The sequence below is a fragment of the Geotrypetes seraphini genome, chromosome 2, assembly GCF_902459505.1.
Source record: "Geotrypetes seraphini chromosome 2, aGeoSer1.1, whole genome shotgun sequence".
In the NCBI taxonomy this organism is placed as follows: domain Eukaryota; kingdom Metazoa; phylum Chordata; class Amphibia; order Gymnophiona; family Dermophiidae; genus Geotrypetes; species Geotrypetes seraphini.
The window spans coordinates 512769481-512793421 of NC_047085.1; the positions used below are offsets into that span (position 1 = coordinate 512769481).

At 47.4% G+C, this 23941-nt stretch overlaps 1 protein-coding gene across 1 annotated transcript in view; it reads left to right on the forward strand.

Moving 5' to 3' along the window:
* Nucleotides 1-23941, forward strand: part of LOC117354995 (zinc finger protein 585A-like) — an 83987-nt gene that overhangs the window by 29653 nt on the left and 30393 nt on the right. The window contains exon 5 of the mRNA XM_033932951.1: nucleotides 6174-6300. Within this exon, the coding sequence (XP_033788842.1) occupies nucleotides 6174-6300 (127 nt within the window). The remainder of the gene's footprint in view (nucleotides 1-6173; nucleotides 6301-23941) is intronic.

A 23941-nucleotide genomic window follows, 5' to 3' on the forward strand; every position in this document is an offset into this window, starting at 1 on the left:
GTACCGACCCCTGTGGAACTCTGCTCGTGACCCATCGCCAGTCTGAGTATTGGCCCTTCACTCCAACCCTCTGTTTCTTGCCCTCCAACCAGTGTTTAATCCATCAATAGACATCCCCTTTCACCCCGTGGTTCCCCAGCTTCTTGAGCAGCCGTTCATGGGGTACCTTGTTGAAGGCCTTTTGGAAGTCAAGGTAAATGATGTCAATGGATTCCCCTTTGTCCCTCTGGCTGTTAATCCCTTCAAAGAAATGCAGTAAAGTTTGTGAGGCATGACCTTCCCTTGCAGAAGCAATGCTGGCTCGCCCTCAGCTGTCCATTGTTTTCTATGTGCTTGCAGATGCTGTCCTTAACCAGTGCTTCCATCTTTCCCGGAACCAAGGTCAAGCTCACCGGCCTGTTGTTTCCTGGGTCACCCCTCGATCCCTTCTTGAAAATAGGCGTGACATTTGCTATTTTCCAGTCCTCCAGGATCTCGTCAGTTTTTAAGGATAGGTTATATATTTGCTGGAGTGTTTCCGCTATTTCGTTTCTCAGTTCTGTTAGTACCGTTGGGTGGATTCCGTCCGGGCCTAGTGATTTGTCGCTCTTCTATCTGTCGGAGGACATTCTCTTGGCTTACCTCTATTTGCTCCAGTTTTTCATGGGCTCCGGAACATTGGATGTGTCCTCGCTCGTGAAAACCGACGAGAAGAACTTGTTTAACCTGTCGGCTACCTCTTTTTCCTCCTTTACCACTCCTTTTCTGTCTCCATCATCCAACGGTCCCACTTCCTCCCTTGCCGGTTGCTTTCCCTTTACATACCTGAAGAACGGTTTGAAGTTTCTCGCTTCCCTCGCCAGCCTCTCTTCATATTCTCTTTTTGCTTCCCTAACCACTCGGTGACATTCCCGTTGGTGTTTTTTGTGTTCCTTCTGGTTGTCTTCAGTCTGGTCCTTCTTCTATTTTCTGAACGATATTTTCTTGTCCCCTATCGCCTTTTTCACTGCATCTGTTATTCACACCGGGTTTTTTCTTTGATTCTTTTTGCACCCTTTCCTAAACCTGGGGACATACGGGTTTTGTGCCTTGTGCACCGTGTCCTTGAGTATGGTCTCCAGCTTCCCTGAGCCACTTCTGAGTTTCTTTCCCACCATTTTCCTCATAGTGTCGTAGTTCCCTTTTCTGAAATTGAGAGCTGTCGTCGTGGTTCTCTTTACCTTTGATGTTCTTACTTCTAATTTGCACTGGATCATGTTGTGATCACTGTTTCCCAGTGGTGCTATTACTACCACCTCCTATGCGGGTCCCCCTAGTCCATTGAGGATTAGGTCGAGAGTGGCATCTCCTCGCGTCGGTTCCGTGACCATCTGTTCCATGAAACAGTCCCTCACAGCCTCCAGTAATTTTGTTTCCCTCGCACAGTTGGAGTGTCCAATGCTCCAGTCTATCCCAGGGTAGTTGAAATCCCCCATCACCACCACACTTCCGCTTTTGCATTGCTGCCTCAATTCAGCCTCCAGGTCCTGGTCTTCGGCTTCCGGTTGTCCTGGTGGGCGATAGTACAGTCCCAGTTTTATGTCAGCCCCATTTCTTCCTGGTAACTTAACCCATAGTGATTCCAAACCGTCCGCCCTTATTGCTGTTTCCATCCTGGTCGAGTGAATGGAGTCCCTTATGTATAGCGCTATTCCTCCACCCTTCTCCTGTAGAGTTTGTACCCTGGTAGGACCACATCCCATTTGTTGTCCTCAGACTACCATGTTTCTGTGACTCCAATTATGTCTAGGTCCTCTTTGTTGACTATGACTTCTAGCTCTCCCATTTTGGTTCTTAGACTCCTTGCATTTGTGTATAAGCAATTCAGGTCCCGGTTGTTTGCTTTCCCTGCTGGTTTTTCTCGTGGTTTGGTGTTCCCTCCGATCCCCTTATGGGCTGTCGGCTCCTGAGGTACACTTTGTTCTTCCTCCTGCGGCATGCCTTCCCCGTCCTCAGCCTGCTTCCCCAATTTCACATGTTGCTCTATCTCTTGCTGTTCATTCTTCTTTTTGCTCTCTAGTTTCACTTGTTCCTTGTACCCCTTTATTTCATCCTTTGGTCCTTTTTCACATTTTTCCTGCTCGTCCTTAAATCTCTCTCTACTTTCTCCCCGCTCAGTATCTTCATTTGATACTTTTGTCCGAAGCGTCGTTGTTAGATCGTCTGTCGGCTTTCCCCTTCTCCTCAGTTTAAAGCCTTGTCTATTTCATTCTTGACGTTGTTTGAAAACCATCTCAGAAAACGCTAACTCTGTATTGTAACACCATTACAGAAGCGCGTGTAAACCACTCTGAATTGACTCCCCAGTCACTAGTAGCAGTATAGAAGCTTTGAATAAACAATACATAGGTTGTTATTTTTGTTAGCAACTGCATGTTTAAGAAATGCTTCTTTCCCATTGGAGAACATAGTAGATGATGGCAGATAAAGACCCGAATGGTCCATCCAGTCTGCCCAACCTGATTGCATTTAAATTTTTTAATTTTTTCTTCTTAGCTATTTCTGGGCAAGAATCCAAAGCTTTACCCAGTACTGTGCTTGGGTTCCAACTGCAGAAATCTCCGTTAAAACCTACTCCAGCCCATCTACACCCTCCTCATTGAAGCCCTCCCCAGCCCATCCTCCACCAAACGGCCATATACAGACACAGACCATGCAAGTCTGCCCAGTACTGGCCTTAGTTCAATTTTTAATTTTATTTTCTGATTCTAGATCTTCTGTGTTCATCTTACGCTTCTTTGAACTCAGTCACAGTTTTCCTCTCCACCACCTCTCTCGGGAGCGCATTCCAGGCATCCACCACCCTCTCTGTAAAGTAGAATTTCCTAACATTGCCTTTGAATCTACCACCCCTCAACTCAAATTATGTCCTCTGGTTTTACCATTTTCCTTTCTCTAGAAAAGATTTTGTTCTACGTTAATACCCTTCAAGTATTTGACCGTCTGAATCATATCTCCCCTGTCCCTCCTTTCCTCTAGGGCAGGGTGCCCAACACGTCGATCGCGATCGACAGGTCGCTCGCTCAGGCGACCCCAGTCGATCGCAGAGCGGGTTCCCTTCTCTTTTTTCCCCTCCTGACTGGCCTGCTCCTGAATTCTACTGCTGCCTCCACTGCTCAACATTAAAAAAAAACAAAAACCGGCTTGGAGAATTTATGCTCCGTGGTCTAACCCACGTCAATACGAGGGCATCCGTGGAAAATCAGGGGAGGGACATTGCATGGTGACACCAGGAAGTACTTCTTCACCGAGAGGGTGGTAGATCGATGGAATAGTCTTCCGATACAGGTAATTGAGGCCAGCAGTGTGCCTGATTTTAAAGCTAAATGGGATCGAAAGGTGGGATCTCTTCACAAAGGGAGGTAGGGGAGGGTCATTGGTGTGGGCAGACTTGATGGGCCTTGGCCCTTATCTGCCGTCACTTTCTATGTTTCTATGTTATGTCGGGGGGGGGGGGAGAAGGGAAGCCGGCACGCACATGTTAGAGCCCTGTTCGCGGGCTAAAGCGGGAGACAGGTCAGTGAAGCTTGTGATTAGCTCTTCTTGCTGCCAGGTCCTGCCTACTTTCTGTTTCCTCAAAGGCAGGACCCGGCAGCATTTCTCCCAATAGGTCGATCTTGGGCCGATCAGTCTTCCTCTCCCCGACGTCAATTCTGCCGTCGGAGAGGAAGTTCTGGCCAGCGGAACTTCCTCTCCGACGGCAAAATTGACTCCTCAAAACATACCTTTTCCGTGAACAGGACCCTTAACCCTCACTCCCCTGCTATAAGCCAACTCCCTCCCTCCCCCCCACTCTCCTCCCTCCCTGTGCTTCTCTCTTCCCTTCCTCTTCCCGGCCAATTCAACCTGTCGCTGCCTGTAACTTGGATAAATTTCTGCTAAAATGTACCTACATTCCCTTCCTCGTTGCTTGTAACTCCGACAAAATGATGTAAATCCGTGTGCAGTTCGGATCCTAATTAATTGATGTGAACCGCCTAGAACTCACTGGGTATGGCGGTATACAAGAACATAATAATAATAATATATTTTACAATATGGTCCCCTTTTATTAAACCGCAATAGAGGTTTTTAGCGCAGGGAGCCTATGAGCGTCGAGAGCAGCGCTGGGCATTCAGCGCAGCTCCCTGCGCTAAAAACTGCTATCGTGGTTTAGTAAAAAGGGAGGGGGTGGGTATTTGTCTATTTTTGTATGGTTGTTACTGAGGTGACAGTGCATAGAGTCATCTGCTTTGACCTCTTTGAAAAAACCCCGGAATAGGAATGATAATTAACAATTCTATGAGTACAGTGTGCGTTGTGTTTTTTAAAAATTTTATTGTTGGTAGATCATTTTGACTTGGTCATTTTAAAAGTAGCTCGCAAGCCCAAAAAGTTTGGGCACCCCTGCTCTAGGGTATACATATTCAGGGCTTCCAGTCTCTCCTCATACGTTTTCTGGCGCAAGCCTCCTATCATTTTCGTCGCCCTCCTCTGTACCGCCTCAAGTCTTCTTACATCCTTCGCCAGATACAGTCTCCAAACTGAACACAATACTCCAAGTGGGGCTTTACCAATGACCTGTTCAGGGGCATCAACACCTTCTTCCTTCCACTGGTTACGCCTCTTTTTATACAGCCCAGCATCCTTCTGGCAGCTGCCTTGTCACAGTTTTTTCGCCTTTAGATCTTTGGACACTATCACCCCCAAGGTCCCTCTCCCCGTCCGTGCATATCAGCTTCTCTCCTCCCAGCATATAAGGTTCCTTCCTATTATTAATCCCCAAATGCATTACTCTGCATTTCTTTACATTTAATTTTAGTTGCCAGGCATTAGACCATTCCTCTAACTTTTGCAGATCCTTTTTCATATTTTCCACTCCCTCTTCGGTGTCTACTCTATTACAAATCTTGGTATCATCTGCAAAAAGGCACACTTTTCCTTCTAACCCTTCAGCAATGTCACTCACAATCATATTGAACAGGATCGGCCCCAGCACCGAACCCTAAGGGACTCCACTAGTCACCTTTCCTTCCTTCGAGCAACTTCCATTAACCACCACCCTCTGTTACCTATCAGCATTCTACTGTTTTGTTGGAAGCTGTGTTTCTATTTCATGATATTTTGTTATAGTTTCTCTGCACAAAAAAAAAAGATGGCTCCTTTGCCATGAAGGTTGACTTTTAAGGCGGGAGAGTGTTGGCTGAACCCTTCATTGGTTGGGCCAAGGGCTGGGTCTGGGCTTTCAGGGGGTTCCCTGAGCCAGAGGAGAGGGAGAGACACTTCACTGGCCCAGAGCAGGATTAGGCTTTGCTCAGCCCCAGGAGCCCAAGTTGGGAGCTGCCGCAGTGCTTGCTGGGGGAAATTTCCCCCCCCTCAGGGTTAGAAAGGAATTGGGGGGAGGAGCTTCACGCCCAAGGCTGAGAGACGCTCTTTGCTTCTGGCTCTGCCCCTTTTAGTGCTGATTGGTAAGAATGGGCCGCCCCCTAGCAAGACTAAGGGAGAAAAGGAGGAGGAGTTTGAGCTTTGTCCTAGCTCAGGAGCCAGCGCTGCCAGGGAAAGCAAGTATGCGAGCTGGAAGGCGGGTGACGTCACAAGGGAGAGGGCGGAGCTTCACAACGAAGCCTGAGAGACGCTCTTTGCTTCTGGCTCTGCCCCTTTTAGTGCTGATTGGTCAGAATGGGTCCGCCCCCTAGCAAGACTAAGGGAGAAAGGAGGAGGAGTTTCAGTTTCATCCGCTGCTGATTGGTCAGAATGCTCATTGCTAGAATTTCCCTGAGGGCGGGAAAAGTCTTTGTGGCCAGAAGGAAAGCGAGTCGTCCATCTTGTGCTCTTCTCTCTCTTCCCAGCCCCAAGAGGGAAATGGCTGCAGGAGCTTCTGCTCAGGTAGGAGCTCCCCCTCTTTTCCTGGCAGGGGGAGGGGAGGGGACTTGGAATGACTTCGTTTGGAGGCTTAAGGGGCTGCCCTGGGCTTCCATTCAGCCTCTCCTCACCTCATGGTCCAACAGAACAATCCAGTCTCTCATTCCATGTGATTTGATCAATTCCACTAGGTCACTTGGCGCCACTTCCACGCTCCATCCACATGGACACTAAGCAACTTACCTGCGCCAGGTCTACAATAATGTCTGATGGTGATGCTGAAGGGCTGAGGGTGTTTCTGGTTTGTGTTTCAGATGCAGCTGAAGTTTGAGGACGTGGCTGTCTCTTTCTCCCAGGAGGAGTGGGAATATTTAGATGAAGGGCAGAAGGAGCTTTACAGGGAGGTGATGAAGGAGAATTATGAGACTCTGATCTCACTAGGTAAGGAGACATTTTTCTGCACTTCCTTTGCTCCAGAAACTTCCAAGTGTGATCTGGATCTCCCTATACTGACTAGAGAGTTGCGCGGGGACTGAAATCCCACCCGTCCCCGCCAAAGTCCCACCCGTCCCCGTGAGGAATCCCCACCCGTCCCCACGAGGAATCCCCTCCGTCCCCGCCCGTCCCTATAAACTTCAGAAATAGTTATTTCATTTAATTATGCTACTGAATTAAAAGCTCTGGTAGAAACCCATTTACAAATAAGCAAAAAGACTTTATTAATTTGAAAATATTAATTGGGAAGAATACATACTTTGCAAATGGGTTTCTACCAGAGCCTCTAATGTTTATAAATTTTTATCAACACAACTAATATACTACTTTATCCTGAAGCAAAATAAAAAAAAAGAAATATAATTCTTTTCCTACCTTTGTTGCCTGGTTTCTGCTTTCCTCATGTTCTCATTCAATTCCTTCCATCCTCTGTCTCTCTTCCTTCTGCATCTTCCATTTGCTCTGTTACTGTGCCTCTCCCTTTCTTCCCCCTTCCAAATTGGTCTGGCACCCATCTTCTTCTCTCCGCTCCCCCATAGTCTGGCATCTGTCTTCTTCCCTGCCAGTGTCTTCTCCCTACTCTCTCTTCCCCATTTCCTTTCAGCGTCCTTCTCCCCCCCATCTTCCCCATGTCCTGTCAGTGTCCTTCTCCCCCCTCTGTCTTCCACATGTGCTTTCAGTGTCCTTCTCCCCCCTCTGCTTCCCCATGTCCTTTCAGCGTCCTTCTCCCTCTCTGTCTTCCCCATGGCCTTTCAGCGTCCTTCTCCACCCCCACCCGTCTTCCCCATGTCCTTTCAGCGTCCTTCTCCACCCCTTTGTCTTCCCCATGTGCTTTCAGCATCCTTCTCCCCCCTCTGTCTTCCACAAGTGCTTTCAGCATACTTCTCCCCCCTCTGTCTTCCACAAGTGCTTTCAGCGTCCTTCCCCCCCGCCCTTCCCATGGCCTTTCAGCGTCCTTCTCCCTCTCTGTCTTCCCCATGGCCTTTCAGCGTCCTTCTCCACCCCCCCGTCTTCCCCATGTCCTTTCAGCTTCCTTCTCCACCCCTTTGTCTTCCCCATGTGCTTTCAGCATCCTTCTCCCCCCTCTGTCTTCCACAAGTGCTTTCAGAGTCCTCCCCCCCCCCCGCCCTTCCCATGGCCTTTCAGCGTCCTTCTCCACCCCTTTGTATTCCCCATGTGTTTTCAGCGTCCTTCTCCCTCCTCTGTCTTCAAGTGCTTTCAGAGTCCTTCCCCCCCTCCCGTCTTCTCCATTGGCTTTCAGCGTCCTTCTCCCCCCTCTTTTTCTACCGCCCCGGGTGCAGCACAGCCGGCCAGGTCCCCTTACTTTTGTGGCACTTCCCCGACCGACCGACAACAGCCCCGGTCCGACAATCCTCCCTGCCCTGTAGCCGCAAATCTAAATTATCTTCTTACAGCAGCTGTAATAAGGTAATTTAGATTCGCGGCTACAGGGCAGGGAGGATTGTCGGACCGGGGCTGTAGTCGGTCGGTCGGGGAAGTGCCACAAAAGTAAGGGGACCTGGCCGGCTGTGCTGCAACCGGGTCGGGGCGGGGCGGACCGCCCCCTCCCTTGGTAGCCACTCAAACCGCGAGGCTACTCTCCTCCTTACCTGCACTGCCTGCAGCACATAGCCAAACGGAAGTCTTCCCGACGTCAGCGCTGACGTCGGAGGGAGGGAGGGCTTTGTTTAAGCCCTCCCTCCCCTCCGACGTCAGCGCTGACGTCGGGAAGACTTCCGTTCGGCTCTGTGCTGCAAGCAGAGAAGGTAGGGAGAAGAAGAGCTGCGCGACTGAGTACATCCAGCCCCGCAGGAACCCCGCGACCCTCGGAGGCGTCCCCAAGGGATCCCCGCGACCCTAGAGGGCGTCCCCACGGGATCCCCGCGACACTAGGGGCGTCCCCACGGGATCCCCGTGACCCGAAGGGGGAACCCGTGGGATGCCCGCTGGTCCTGCGGGATTCCCGTCGTCCCCGTTCCCGTGCTGCTCTCTAATACTGACCTCTATCTTAAGCTGACAGTGGGAGGGACCATAAGACCATCTTGTGTGTCCTACTGTTTTTTCCCCTTTGAAATCAGAGACAGATTATTCTCTGTTTCTTGAAGAAGAGCTAAAATGCAGGGTCAGAGTAGCCCAAATGGTCAGAACCTGGCTGCAGAAGATTACATTGTACAGTTGTGGTGTAGGGTCATGAAATGGTTAACTGTTGTTTAAAATATTGTTCTGGTCTAAATAGCTGAAGAAAGTTTACAATCTATTGACTTCATCTGCCTAAAATGTATGTCCCTACCTTACCACATTGTAAGCTGAATAGATAAGAGTTTGAGGCATGATGTGCCCTGCCCTTCTGTACATGTAGCATTTAGACCTGTAAGATTTAGATAAGCAGAGAAATGAGCTAGTTTCCTATAGGACTATAAGTTGTACCCCTGAACCTATCATAAGTGCTGGCTTAGGACCAATAATAATTGTAGAAAGTTATAGAAGTAACAAATGAAAATTGTATTTTTTGCATATATTAGTTTGCGAAAAGGGCATAAAAGTCCTTGTATTTCCTGTTTCTGACACTAGTAGGCAGGCTATTAACTGCACTAGAGTCCGGTATACCGTAATAAATTTCTTGTACTTTCTTCACGCCTCTGACTTTGTGTGTCCAAGTGACCTTTCATTTGGCTTCCGAACAGGGACTTGAAGGTCTCTTGACCACTGGTTACTCGATTGGTCACTTGTTTCTGGTCCTACGGCTGATGTGTCTGCTTAGCCGGCTGCCTTCCTTTTGGGGGGTTGGCAGACCTCAGGACGTTGGACCGCTTCAACTGACTTATCTAGTCTCAGTTTAAAGTACCAGAATCTGTATCAGTTTAATCAGTTTAATTCTGTCCTGGAGTGGCCACCATCTGGTAAGTGGGAACTGATCATCCCTATCCTGTCTCTCGTCTCCTGCCTAGTAAGCCACATGATCTGTCGCTGAAGTCGTGGGGGAAGGATTCTAGGAAACTGTTATTTTCTGGTTGAGTAACTGAACTAACATCTGTTGTTTTGTGTGTTTGAGAGTGTCTGAGACGTCCTTGAGGACGAAGCGAGTGTGGACCTGTTAGTACTGCGTTTCCCTAGTCCAGAGACGGGCAGGGCCAGGATTTCAGGGAAGTGTTTTTGTCCTCCATTGCACAATGGGGGGATGTCTGTCTACCTGTGGGGGATCCCTTGATATGTTAGCTAATTTTAAAAAGGGATTTATCTCTGATTACATTTAACAAATCAACCCTTATTTGTCTGTGCCAGTTAGAATGGCCGATATTTGGTGTGGGCTGGCTCCCTGGAAAAGGACATAACTCGTCAGGTTTTTATGCATTCGTTTGCTATCGGTTCCTCTTCCAGTCAGCCAATTTTTGCATTCCAATGGGAAAACCCTTCCACTGGACATAGCTCCTAAGTAACCTGGACCCGTCTATCCCAGGGCTTTAAAATTAGCCCCACTCTATTCAGCACCGCCCTTGCTTCAGACCTTGCCAAATTCTTCCCTTCATCTGATTCCCAAGTCCTGCAGTATCCCGGGTTCTTTATGAGTTCTGTCTGTCCAAATGTATCAGTGAAGTTTAAACTGTCAGTTGTTCACAGCATGAGAGGAGAGTACTTTTCCTTTTGTGCTGATAAGGGCCATGAAGTGTTTAGCACTTCAAATGCGGTTTCTCCTGAAACAGATAAGTGGTTTTGCATTTGAAGTTTTTGGCTATGTTATAAAATGTTTATATATATTCAGAAATAAATATAAACGAAAAATATGATTTCTGGAAATTATATTCCATTCTAAAAAGAAGTTCTTTGTCCAAATTTAGAAGTTATTTGTCTAATTTAAAAATTCTGAAAAGGACTACATCTATAATTTGATCTCTTTGATCTTTATGCAACTCTCTCTCCTTTGTGAAATTCTGTAGGAAGGGGGAGTAAGTCTCTACTGAGACCCATGTTGATTGTAAAAAAAAAAATAAAAATGAACAATGTTTAAACTTGTGAGTACAGTAAAACCTTGGTTTGGGATCATAATTTGTTCCAGAAGCATGCTTGTAGTCCAGGGCACTCGTGTACAAAAATATACATACTTGTATTGCAAGCCCTTGCTCGTTTGGAACAGTCACTGCATTTCTGCAGCGTCATATAGAGAGGAACCATTGGCTCAGTTGTGAAAATGTGATGCTTCTATACTGTATGTATGTGTATTGCAAGACATTGCTGGTATATAAAATTTAATCATTGCTTGTCTTATAGAACACTTGCAAACCAAGTTATTTGCAATCCAAAGTTTTACTGAATATTCCAATCTTTGTTTTGTATTTCTTTTTATAAATCATGTAAGCTTAGTATAAAAATGTAACTTTTAGGAATAAGAATGTAATTTTTAGGAATGCTTTTGTATGGAAGTAAATATTTTTGCCAGTCAGCTGATAGTGAAGGAACTGCTGCTTTAGAGAGCGCTTGTGTCAGACTACCCTGCTTAGTGGGTGGATCCAGAACTGCATTTTACTTAATTTTTACAAGTCAGCTCTTTGGGGTAGGAACCTGATATAGACTAGGGATTGAGAACAATTCTTATGTGTTAGTAGACATCTTAAGTTCAATTATTTTGTACCTTCTCTAATCTTTTGTAAACCGCATAGCACTTCACGGTATTGCGGTATATAAACTGTTATTATTATTATTTATCTGAGTCTTTCAGATAGTGGGTCTGCCTTTTAAATTTTCCTGTGGCCATATTTACATTGATTTCAAGTATGCCTTCCTTGTGTCACCTACCTTGGCTTTCATATTTCCCAGGGTACCAGGTCCCTTCCCACACCCAGGTCCAGGCTGTCTGTAGTCTCCCTGTCCCTGATAACTGCAAGGCTCTGAGCACCTTTCTCAGTATTGCAGGATACTGTCCCATCTGGATTCCTGATTTCTCTCCTATTGCTCGTCCTCTGTATGATTCCACCAAAGGCGCTGACTCAGCCCCTTTTGTCTGGACCCAACTTCAAGAGCGGTCTTTTCGCTGCCTCCAAAAACTTCTGACTCAGGCCCCTGCCCTCTGGCACTTCTGCCCAAGAAGCTGAGCTGTATGCCCTCACTTCTGCCCTGCGATATTCTGCTTCTTTAGTCTTGCAACATCTACACTGACTCCAAATATGCTTTCTTTACCTTGCATTCCCATAGGGCCATGTGGAAATATCGAGGTTTCATTACAGCCTCCGGCCGCCTGATCCATCATGCTCCCCTCATTCTTGACCCTCTTGAGGCCGTACAACTACCCTCACGTGTTTCTGTTATGCACAGACGCGTGACGGACCTTGTCTCTCATGGCAATGCCCTTGCCGACCGCACAACCCGAGCTGCCAGTCTCTGCCCCCTCTTTCGGCTCCTCTGTATACAATCGGGACCGGCGTGGGAGCCCTGCTCCGCCCCCCCCGATCCAGCCGGAGGACACACAATTGAAAAGGGCCCAGCGCCCTCACCCGACACAAGCCAGCCAGATCGGGACCGGCGTGGGAGCCCTGCTCCGCCCCCCCCCCCGATCCAGCCGGAGGACACACAATTGAAAAGGGCCCAGCGCCCTCACCCGACACATGCCAGCCAGATTGGGACCGGCGTGGGAGCCCTGCTCCGCCCCCCCCCCGATCCAGCCGGAGGACACACAATTGAAAAGGGCCCAGCGCCCTCACCCGACTCAAGCCAGCCAAATCGGGACTGGCGTGGGAGCCCTGCTCCGCCCCCCCCCCGATCCAGCCGGAGGACACACAATTGAAAAGGGCCCAGCACCGTCACCCGACACAAGTCAGCCAGATCGGGACCGGCGTGGGAGCCCTGCTCCGCCCCCCCCCCCCGATCCAGCCGGAGGACACACAATTGAAAAGGGCCCAGCGCCCTCACCCGACACAAGCCAGCCAGATCGGGACCGGCGTGGGAGCCCTGCTCCGCCCCCCCCCGATCCAGCCGGAGGACACACAATTGAAAAGGGCCCAGCGACCTCACCCGACTCAAGCCAGCCAAATCGGGACTGGCGTGGGAGCCCTGCTCCGCCCCCCCCGATCCAGCCGGAGGACACACAATTGAAAAGGGCCCAGCACCGTCACCCGACACAAGTCAGCCAGATCGGGACCGGCGTGGGAGCCCTGCTCCGCCCCCCCCCGATCCAGCCGGAGGACACACAATTGAAAAGGGCCCAGCGCCCTGACCCGACACAAGCCAGCCAGATCGGGACCGGCGTGGGAGCCCTGCTCCGCCCCCCCCGATCCAGCCGGAGGACACACAATTGAAAAGGGCCCAGCGCCCTCACCCGACTCAAGCCAGCCAAATCGGGACCGGCGTGGGAGCCCTGCTCCGCCCCCCCCGATCCAGCCGGAGGACACACTAGAGAGTTGCGCGGGGACAGAAATCCCACCCGTCCCCGCCAAAGTCCCATCTGTCCCCACCCGTCCCCGTGAGAACTCCCACCCGTCCCCACCCGTCCCCGCGAGGAATCCCTCCGTCCCCACCCGTCCCCGCGAGGAATCCGCCCGTCCCCGCGAGGAATCCCCTACGTCCCCGCCCGTCCCTATAAACTACAGAAATAGTTATTTCATTTAATTATGCTACTGAATTAAAGGCTCTGGTAGAAACCCATTTAAAAATAAGCAAAAAGACTTTATTAATTTGGAAATATTAATTGGGAAGAATACATACTTTGTAAACGGGTTTCTGCCAGAGCCTCTAATGTTTATAAATTTTTATCAACACAACTAATATACTACTTTATCCTTAAGCACAAAAAAAAAAAAGAATTTTTTTCCTACCTTTGTTGCCTGGTTTCTGCTTTCTTCATATTCTCATTCAATTCCTTCCATCCACTGCCTCTCTTCTCTCTGTGTCTTCCATTTGCTCTGTTACTGTGCCTCTCCCTTTCTCCCCCATCCCAAATTGGTCTGGCACCCATCTTTTTCCTTCCACTCCCCCCATAGTCTGGCACCTCTGTCTTCTTCCCTGCCAGGGTCTTCTCCCCATTCCCTCTTCCCCATTTCCTTCCAGTGTCCTTCTCCCCCACCATCTTCCCCATGTCCTGTCAGGCAGCATCCTTCTCCCCCCTCTGCCTTTCCCATGTCCTTTCAGCGTCCTTCTCCCCCCTCTGTCTTCCCCATGTCCTTTCAGCGGCCTTCTCCCCCCTCTGTCTTCCCCATATCCTTTCAGCAGCCTTCTCCCCCCTGTTTTCCCCATTTCCTTTCAGTGGCCTTCTCCACCCCTGTTTTCCCCATGTCCTTTCAGTGGCATTCTCCACCCCTTTGTCTTCCCCAGTGCTTTCAGGGTCCTTCACCCCCCTCTGTCTTCCACATGTACTTTCAGCATCCTTCCCCCCCCTCCTCCCGTTTACCCCATGTCCTTTCAGCGTCCTTCTCCACCCCTTTGTCTTCCCCAGTGCTTTCAGCGGCCTTCTCCCCCCTTAAGCGTCTTTTCTTCTCCATTCCACCTTTCCTCCCTCCCTGCCTCCACCTTCGTGGCGCTTTTGCACCCGACTGACAACAGAACAGGCCCGGTCGGACAAATCTCCCTGTCCTGTAGCCGCGAATCTAAATTACCTTCTTACAGCAGCTGGAGTATTGAAGCTGCTGTAAGAGGTAATTTAGATTCGCGGCTACAGGGCAGGGAGGTTTGTCGGCCGGGCCTGTTGTCGGTCGATCGGGGGACCTGACCAGCTGTGCACATTCTTCGGGGCGGACCGCCCCCTCCCCCCTCTTTCGTTCGCCATTGCCTTCTTCCTACCTGCCCTGCTGCACACAGCCGACCGGAAGTCTTCCTGATGTCAGCGCTGACGTCGGAGGAAGGGAGGGCTTTGCTTAAGCCCTCCCTCCGACGTCAGCGCTGACATCGGGAAGACTTCCGTTCGGCTGTGTGCTGCGACAGTGCAGGTAAGGAGGAGAAGACTACCCTCGCGGCTCGAATGCAGTGCACTGCGATCCAACCCCGCAGGAACCCCGCGACCCTCGGAGGCGCCCCCACGGGATCCCCGCGACCCTAGGGGGCGTCCCCATGGGATCCCCGCGACCCTAGGGGGCGTCCCCACGGGATCCCCGTGACCCAAAGGGGGAACCCGCAGGATCCCCGCGGGTCCCGCGGGATTCCCGTCATCCCCTTTCCCGTGCAGCTCTCTAGGACACACAATTGAAAAGGGCCCAGCGCCCTCACCCGACACAAGCCAGCCAGATTGGGACCGGCATGGGAGCCTTGCTCCGCCCCCCCCGATCCAGCCGGAGGACACACAATTGAAAAGGGCCCAGCGCCCTTACCCGACACAAGCCAGCCAGATCGAGACCGGCGTGGGAGCCTTGCTCCACCCCCCCCCCTGATCCAGCCGGAGGACACACAATTGAAAAGGGCCCAGCGCCAACAAAACCAGCAAACATTAAGCTTTTACTGATCCTACTGATCTATTTATTAAGCAATAACGTTGGGAACGTTATATCACTCCACCCAAAACTTCACTCCACTCAATACCCGGACACAACCATCAGACTCCTAACTAACCTACAGGAAGAAAGAGTAAATCATATTAAAATAATCACAAGTAACAGTAGACCTCACCGTACCCTCAAAAAAAGAACAAGGGAATTAAAACCCATCAAAATCACTACACCCATCATACCCATCACAACTACCACTGTTCTATGCGCTTACCTCAACACTAGATCAGTAAGAAACAAAGCTTTCCTAATCAAAGATTGGATCATCAACAAGAAGTTAGCCTGCCTCTTTCTAACGGAAACATGGCTACTATCTGAAGAGGAACCAATACTAAACGACCTAATACCAAATAACTATAAAATTCTCATGTTAAACCGTGAAGACAAAAGAGGGGGAGGATTGGCAGTCATCCTCAAGGAAGAACTTGAACTTAAATTAGTAGATTCCAAGACAACCAACCAATTAGAAACACTAGCATGCAAAATTAGTAACAAGGATCTAGAAGAATACCTCACCTGCATTCTATTTTATGTCCCGTCAAAATGCTGGTCAAAGGCCAGAGAAGACTTCTACGAATTCATTCTACATAACTCAATCACCCCGCCCTACAATATTATAGTAGGAGACGCAAACCTACACTTAGAGAACGAGGACAATCCTGACACAAAAGATTTCAAAAACTTCCTATCCTCACTCAACTACAATCTCCCTTCATCCACACAAACTCACGAAAAAGGCCATCAGTTAGACTTGGTAGCCATGTCCTCAAAAGAAATTCTAAATCCCACTATTTCTATATCCGACGGTATCTGGCACCACGACATCTGGTCCGATCATTTCACCTACTACTTTAACCTAATCTGGAACCAACCAAAAGAAAAAACTCACCCAAAGATAATAAAAAAAGAACATCTCACAAGGGGACACATAAACCCAGAGGGATACTGGGCGCATTACGAATCGTGCGAGGAGATAAACGAAGGGGATGAGTTCTGGGAACAAGGGAACAATCATAAACAATCCCTATCATCAGTAACTAACTATAGACCGGTAGCATCCATTCCATTCTTCGTAAAAATAATGGAAGGTTTAGTACACACCCAATTGATGGACTACCTTGATCAGTTCTCGCTACTACATGAAACCCAGTCTGGCTTCAGACCTCTGTTTAGCACAGAGACGGTGATCGCAGCAACCCTAGAATACTCACGCAACTTACTCAGCAAGGGATATAATGCCTTAATCATGCAATTTGACATGAGCTCGGCCTTTGACCTGGTGGATCACAAAAAATTGCTACAATGTCTAGACGCAATCGGCATCGGAGGTGAAGTACTTGACTGGTTCCGAGGATTCCTCACATCCCGCACCTATCAAGTACGCTTCAACTGCAGCCTCTCCAAAACATAGAGAAATCCATCAGGCGTTCCACAGGGGTCCCCTCTATCCCCACTACTCTTCAACGTCTATATATCTTCACTAGGCATGCAGCTGGCCCAACAGGGTATAAAAGTATTCAGCTACGCGAATGACTTCACAATCGTCCCATTCAATACGTCTCCCTCCGAAATCACTCTCACAGCAACACAAGCACTAAACCTGATGGAACAATGGACCTCAGAATTTAAACTGAAACTCAATTCAGACAAAACTAAATTCTTTATAGCCTTGCCACTCTCAAATATCACGACAAAATCATTACGCATAAACAATCTTAACTACCCCATTCAACCAACAATGAAGGTTCTGGGGGTAATACTAGACCAAGGTCTAACTATGAAAGACCATGTGGACTCCCTAGTCAAAAAAGGGTTCTTCACTCTCTGGAAACTTAGGTCCATAAGAGCATACTTCGACGCTTCAGCATTCAGAATACTGGTACAATCCCTAATATTAAGCCACCTTGATTATTGTAACATCACCCACCTGGCAATTTCCCAGAAGCAAATGCAGAGACTACAACTGATACAAAATGCAGCAGTCAGGCTGATTTTCGGGCTGAAGAAGTCCGATCATATAACTCCTTCCTACCGACTCCTGCACTGGCTACCAATGGAGGCACGTACGAAGTTCAAGCTGGGATGTCTATGCTTCAAAGTACTATCAGGTCTAGCCCCTAAATACATAACAGACCTCTTCTCATACCCAACCAACAGACATGAGAGAAGAATACACCTGAAATTCGTCTCCCCACCAGCCAGAGGATGCAAATATAAGAGATACCATCAACAACTTCTATCCTATCAAGCAGCCTTATGGGGCAAAGACTTAGATAAACTAATTACACACACAAACAACTATGGAGAATTCAGGAAACACCTGAAAACATACCTGTTCACAAAATACCTAGGCAACGAACAAGGACAATAACCCCCTTCGTAATCACTCCCCAAATCTGTTCTTGTAAACTGTTAACCCCAATCACTAACTTCCAACCCTGTGCAAACCACAAGGTACTTCACGACCCTACAGTACATAAACTGTTGTTATTATCATTAATGCTGTTACTATCAGATGTACACTGCAATATTCTGTTAAGTCGCCGTCTGTACAATTTCTCTTTACTGTAAACCGCCTAGAAGTCGCAAGATTGTTGGCGGTATATAAGAATAAAGTTATTATTATTATTATTATCATTCCTTTTCTGGACACCCTTACACCCCAGTACACTTCTCAGGAACAGACTTGGGCATGCATTATTTTGGGCCAGTCTGTCCTGAAAGGGGGGTGGATACAAAATGCACCAATTCAAGTGCCAGTCTGGACCCACACACTGATACTTCAAACACGAGCACAGTGGGTACCCTCATATTCATTCCTCAACACCTGGCCCTCACGATTGTCACAAGATGCCATGATTTGGCACACTCTGGAGAACCCGCTATAAAATTCACTCTCAAGAGACATTTCTTTATCAATCACCTTGATCAGCTAGTCCGGAATATGGTCCCACAGTGTGTTGTCGGTTCTAGAATAAAATTCCCAATCAGATGACTGCCACCTCTTGGATACCAACCTATTGGAACATATCCGATGCAGGTTCTGTCTGTAGATTTTACCCACATGCCCATTTCCCGTTCCCTCAGTAACTTCCTAGTCTTCACAGACACCCTGACTAGATGGGTCAAAGCCTTCCTTACTTGCACTGAACGCGCCAGGGAAGTAACCAAACACCTCCTGAATAATTCCGTGCTTTGGTCTCCCTGTTTCTATAGGCAGTGACAATGGCCCTGCTTTCATTGCCGATGTCGTCCAACAAATTGCTCAGGCCCTCCAAATTGAATAGAAATTATATGCTGCTTACCATCCTGAGAGCTCTGGTCAGGTCGAAAGAATGAACAGAACTCTTAAGACCCTTCTCATGAAATGAATTGAAGAAACTAATCTGTCCTGGCCTGTCCTGCTGCCTTCTGTTCCACCCATTGTGAATCCAGATCCTGGTTCCTTTGCTACTCTGGGATCAGATATCCTCCAGAGTCAGGTCCAATCTTTAGCTAAGGCCCATCAAGAGCTCCACAAATGGGTCCTGGAAAGGGCCCCACTATCGATAGCTACACAAGTCCATGGGTATGTCCCTGGAAATACAGTATGGCTAAAACTTGGAAGTCAGACCCCCTGAAACCTAGGTGGATAGGTCCTTTTACTGTCCTAATTTCTTCTCTTACAGTTGTCAAGGTGTCCAGACATGAAACTTGGTTCCACTACAAAACGGATCTTCAGCTGAAGCTTTCTAAGACCTCAAAAGTTCTGAATATTTACCATTGTACTTAGCAGGTGTTCTGAATATAATTCTTTATAAGTGTTTGAGTTTAATTGACTGCCTGGGGTTTCCAAGTTTCCAAGTTTATTGATTTTTAATATCCCGACCATCAAACAATTGTCTGGCCGGTTAACAATCAGCTTAAAAAAAAAGAATAGATAGAAATAGGTTGTGAATGGAAATATCTTAAATTAAACATAAATGACAAAGACTTGACATACTTGAATGTGAGGAAATTGTGGTGGAAGGGAAAAAAGTTACATTGTATAGAAGAAATGGAGAGAGTGGGGAGGGGATGAACATGAGGAGGGGGGAACGTTAATGTCTTGAGTATAACTGTTTGAAGTTTTCTAAGTTGTGCCTGAAAGAAAAATGAGCTTCCTATGTTAGTATATATATATATATATATATATATATATATATATGATATTTGTGTTGCCCTTACTTATGCTTCTTTCTTCTGTATTTCTTTCCTATTGTACTTAACAAGTACAACTTTTGCCTGATGTTTGTTTGCAAGAAGGAGTTAAGTACAGAAAGTGTCAAACATTTGAGGGTATTTTCTGTTTCCAACCTACTGGTGATGAAGTTTAAAAGTGGGCGGAAATCTGCATTGATAATGTTGAGGGTCCACTTATCAACTAGACTCTTATTGTAGACCCCACTCGCCCGGTGTCTTTGTATTGTGATACATGTGTGTTATTTGATGTTTCTCAAGGTCATGGTACTACCCCTAATACAGTTTTGTGTGGCTCCCTAGATTAACTGTGTTATTATACCAAATGTGCTAAGTATATATGTCTGTATAACCTGATGCCTTTAAGAACTGCCCCTATGAGGAAACCTTCACTAATGGTGGAGCCTGTCCTTTATGAGAAAGTGTCTTGTGGGCCACCTACAATAACCCACACAAATATCCCCCTAACACCCCGTCTGCCTCCCTTACTAGCTCCAGCCCCTTGTGTACTACAGGCTACTGTAATCCCATGGTTTTCACTACCACTGACCCATATAACTGGAATGCCAATGTCCAAGTCCAGAAGGCCAGAGACTGCATGGCATTGTATATTGATGGTAAAAGGTGAGACCCAGGTACTGTTGTATATGTCCGAATTGTATCCCACTCATGTGCTTCTGTCCATCACTCTGTGGTGTTTCCCCAGTTTTATGAAATTATGAAAGTAGATACTAATATCCTGTAATCACTAGAAATCTGTTTATACAGTTTGCTGAAACTATAGGTCAGACTCTTAATGTTAGCAATTGTTTTGTATGAGGAGGGACTGATATGGGAGAACAGTGGCTGTGGGAGGCAATGCAGCTGGACATGTTAAACCTGACTTCACAGACCCTCACTTTTACGTCAGGTCCACGACCTTCACGATGGGCCTTGCAAATCTGCATTGTTGCTTCCCACTGTCTTCAGCGCCCTTCAGACACTGCTTAATGGAACTTCCTATGAATGATGGTCAGCTCCTGATAGTTGATACTGGCTCTGTGATCTGTTTGCCTACTCTTGGTTGCCTGCTAACTAGACTGGTACATGTGTGCTTTGTATGATCCGTCCCAGCTTCTTCCTGTTACCGCTAGCCGATGGTGAACACATGGGGAGCCCCTGTATTCAACACCAAAGGTCGCCAAAAGCGGTCTACTTCCACCAATTCCCTTAAAATAGGTGAATGGGGTGATGACTGTCCTGCAAAATGGATCATTGCTGCTTATGGACCTGCCACATGGACCGAAGATGGCACCTGGGGCTATCGGACCCCAATCTATATGCTGAACTGCATTATTTGTCTACAAGCTATATTCGAACTGATAACTAATGAGACCACCTGAGCTTTGAGTACCATTGTCAGAGCGAATGCTAAAATGCACACTGCTATCTATCAGAACTGTCTAGTTCTAGACAGAAGGTGGTGTCTGTGGTAAATTCAACCTCTTCAACTGCTGCCTTGAACTTGAGTAAAATGATTGAGGACGATGTAGATCGTATCACCAAACTGGCTCATGTTCCTGACCAGACCTGGCGTGACCTTACTGCAGACTGGATCTCTGGTACCTTCGGCTCCTGGTTGCCCTCTGGTTCAGCACTGAAGATCATCTTGCTGGTTGCCGCCCTGTCTTCTCTGCTCCTTTGCTGCCTGCCCTGTGTAGTCCCCATAGCCATAAAGCTGCTCCACTGAACTATGGACTCTGTTGTCAACTGTTCCACTGCTGCATTGGCCCTTGCTCTCTCCCAGTATCATCCCTTACCCACTGGGGACCCCGACTTTCCTGACCCCTAACTTTATTTTGTCAGGCTTGGCTCCTTAGGTACGCCAGCCTGAAAGGGGGGAATGTAGGGTCATGAAATGGTTAACTGTTGTTTAAAATATTGCTCTGGTCTACATAGCTGAAGAAAGTTTACAATCTATTGACTTCATCTGCCTAAAATGTATGTCCCTACCTTACCACATTGTAAGCTGAATAGATAAGAGTTTGAGGCATGATGTGCCCTGCCCTTCTGTACATGTAGCATTTAGACCTGTAAGATTTAGATAAGCAGAGAAATGAGCTAGTTTCCTATAGGACTATAAGTTGTACCCCTGAACCTATCATAAGTGCTGGCTTAGGACCAATAATAATTGTAGAAAGTTATAGAAGTAACAAATGAAAATTGTAGTTTTTGCATATATTAGTTTGCGAAAAGGGCATAAAAGTCCGTGTATTTCCTGTTTCTGACACTAGTAGGCAGGTATACCGTAATAAATTTCTTGTACTTTCTTCACGCCTCTGACTTTGTGTGTCCAAGTGATCTTTCAGTGGTGGGCAGTCTTGTAATGAGAGATGATTTTCTTTCATTAGCAGTTTTTCAAAGCAACTACATTGCGCTGCTGCGTTTGCCGTTAGACCACAACGGTAATGTTTTGAAATAAGAATTTAATGAGGAAGATTATTACCCCCTGAGGAAGATCTGCTTTGGACAGATTGAATCGCCTGTTTCTCCTGTCAGAAAGGCGTTGGGAATTGTATATTCTCAACCAGCGCTGGTTCATGGGTTACACCATTTGAGATAAATGTTGCTTTCCAAGATCTGAGGGTTTGTATTTACCACTTTCATGATTAGTGGTATTTTGATTTTTTTTCATTATTACCCAATATATTTCAATGATATAGCTCATGAAGCATACACCTGCAGATGTGGTTCTGTAGTTCTTTACACAAAATAGGTGAGGCAGGTAGGATGGAACAGGTGTAGGTGATTAAAATTTGGAGTCAGGATGTGGACCTGAAATAATATAGCAATTACAAGAGGTCCTATGATCTGATCACCCACAGTAGTAAAAAACCACGAGGAAAACCAGCAAGGAAAGTAAACAACCGGGACTTAAATTGCTTTTACACCAATGCAAGGAGTCTAAGAGCCAAAATGGGAGAGCTAGAAGTCATAGAGGACCTAGACATAATTGGAGTCACAGAAACATGGTGGTCTGAGGACAACAAATAGGATGTCCTACCAGGGTCCAAACTCTATAGGAGAGACAGGACGTGCAAGAAGGGTGGAGGAATAGCATTATATATAAAGTACTCCATTCACTCGACCAGGATGGAAACAGCAGTAAGGGTGGATGGCTTGAAATCACTGTGGGTTAAGTTACCAGGAAGAAATAGAGCTGACATAAAATTGGGACTGTACTATCGCCCACCTGGACAACCAGAAGCAAACGACCAAGACCTGGAAGCAGAATTGAGGCAGGAATGCAAAAGCGGAAGTGTGGTGGTGATGGGGCATTTCAACTACCCTGGGATAGACTGGAGTATTGGACACTCCAACTGCGCGAGGGAAACAAAATTCATGGAACAGCTGGTCATGGAACCAACGCGAGGAAATGACACTCTCGACCTAATCCTCAACGGGCTAGGGGGACCCGCAAAGGAGGTGGTAGTAATAGGGCCACTAGGAAGCAGCGATTACAACATGATCCAGTGCAAATTAGAAGTAGGAACGTCAAAAGTGAAGAGAACTACAACGACAGCGCTCAATTTCAGCAAAGGGAACTACGATGCTATGAGAAAAATGGTGGGAAAGAAACTCAGAGGCAGCTCAGGGAAGATGGAGACCGTAGAGAAAGCCTGGTCCCTACTTAAGGACATGGTGCGCAAAGCACAAAACCTGTACGTCCCCAGAAAAAGAATCAAACAAAAAACCCGATGTGGATAATAAATGCAGTGAAGAAGGCGATAAGTGACAAGAAAAGATCGTTCAGAAAATGGAAAAAGGACCAAACTGAGGACAACCAGAAGGAACAAAAAAACACCAAAAGGAATGTCACCGAGCGGTTAGGAAAGCAAAAAGAGAATATGAAGAGAGGCTGGATGGGGAAGCACGAAACTTCAAACCGTTTTTCAGGTACGTGAAGGGGAAACAACCGTCGAGGGAGGAAGTGGGACCGTTGGATGATGGAGACAGAAAGGGAGTGGTAAAGGAGGAAAAAGAGGTAGCTGACAGGTTGAACAAGTTCTTCGCGTTGGTCTTCACGAGCGAGGACACATCCAATGTTTCAGAACCTGAGGAGATCATAAGTGGGGATCAGGATGAAAAGCTTGAGCAAATAGAGGTAAGCCAAGAGGATGTTCTCCGACAGATAGACAGATTGAAGAGCGACAAATCACCAGGCCCGGACGGAATCCACCCAAGGGTACTAAAAGAACTGAGAAACGAAATAGCGGAAACTCTCCAGCAAATATGTAACCTATCCAGTCCCGGAGGACTGGAAAATAGCAAATGTCACGCCTATCTTTAAGAAAGGATCGAGGGGTGACCCGGGAAACTACAGGCCGGTGAGCTTGACTTCGGTTCCGGGTAAGATGATGGAAACACTGGTTAAGGACAGCATCTGTGAGCACATAGAAAAAAATGGACAGCTGAGGGCGAGCCAGCACAGCTTCTGCAAGGGAAGGTCGTGCCTCATGAATTTACTGCACTTCTTTGAAGGGATAAATAGCCAGAGGGACAAAGGGGAATCCATAGACATCATTTACCTTGACTTCCAAAAAGCCTTCGACAAGGTACCCCACAAACGGCTGCTTAAGAAGCTGTGGAACCACGGGGTGAAAGGGGATGTCTACCAATGGATTAAACACTGGCTGTCAGGCAGGAAACAGTGGGTTGGAGTAAAGGACCAATACTCAGAATGGCAATGGGTCACAAGCGGAGTTCTGCAGGGGTCGGTGCTGGGACCGCTCCTGTTCAATATATTTATAGACGACCTGGAGACGGGGACGAAATGTGAGGTTATTAAATTTGCAGATGACACCAAACTCTGCAGCAGGGTTAGAACCACAAGACTGTGAAGACCTGCAAAGGGACCTAACGAGACT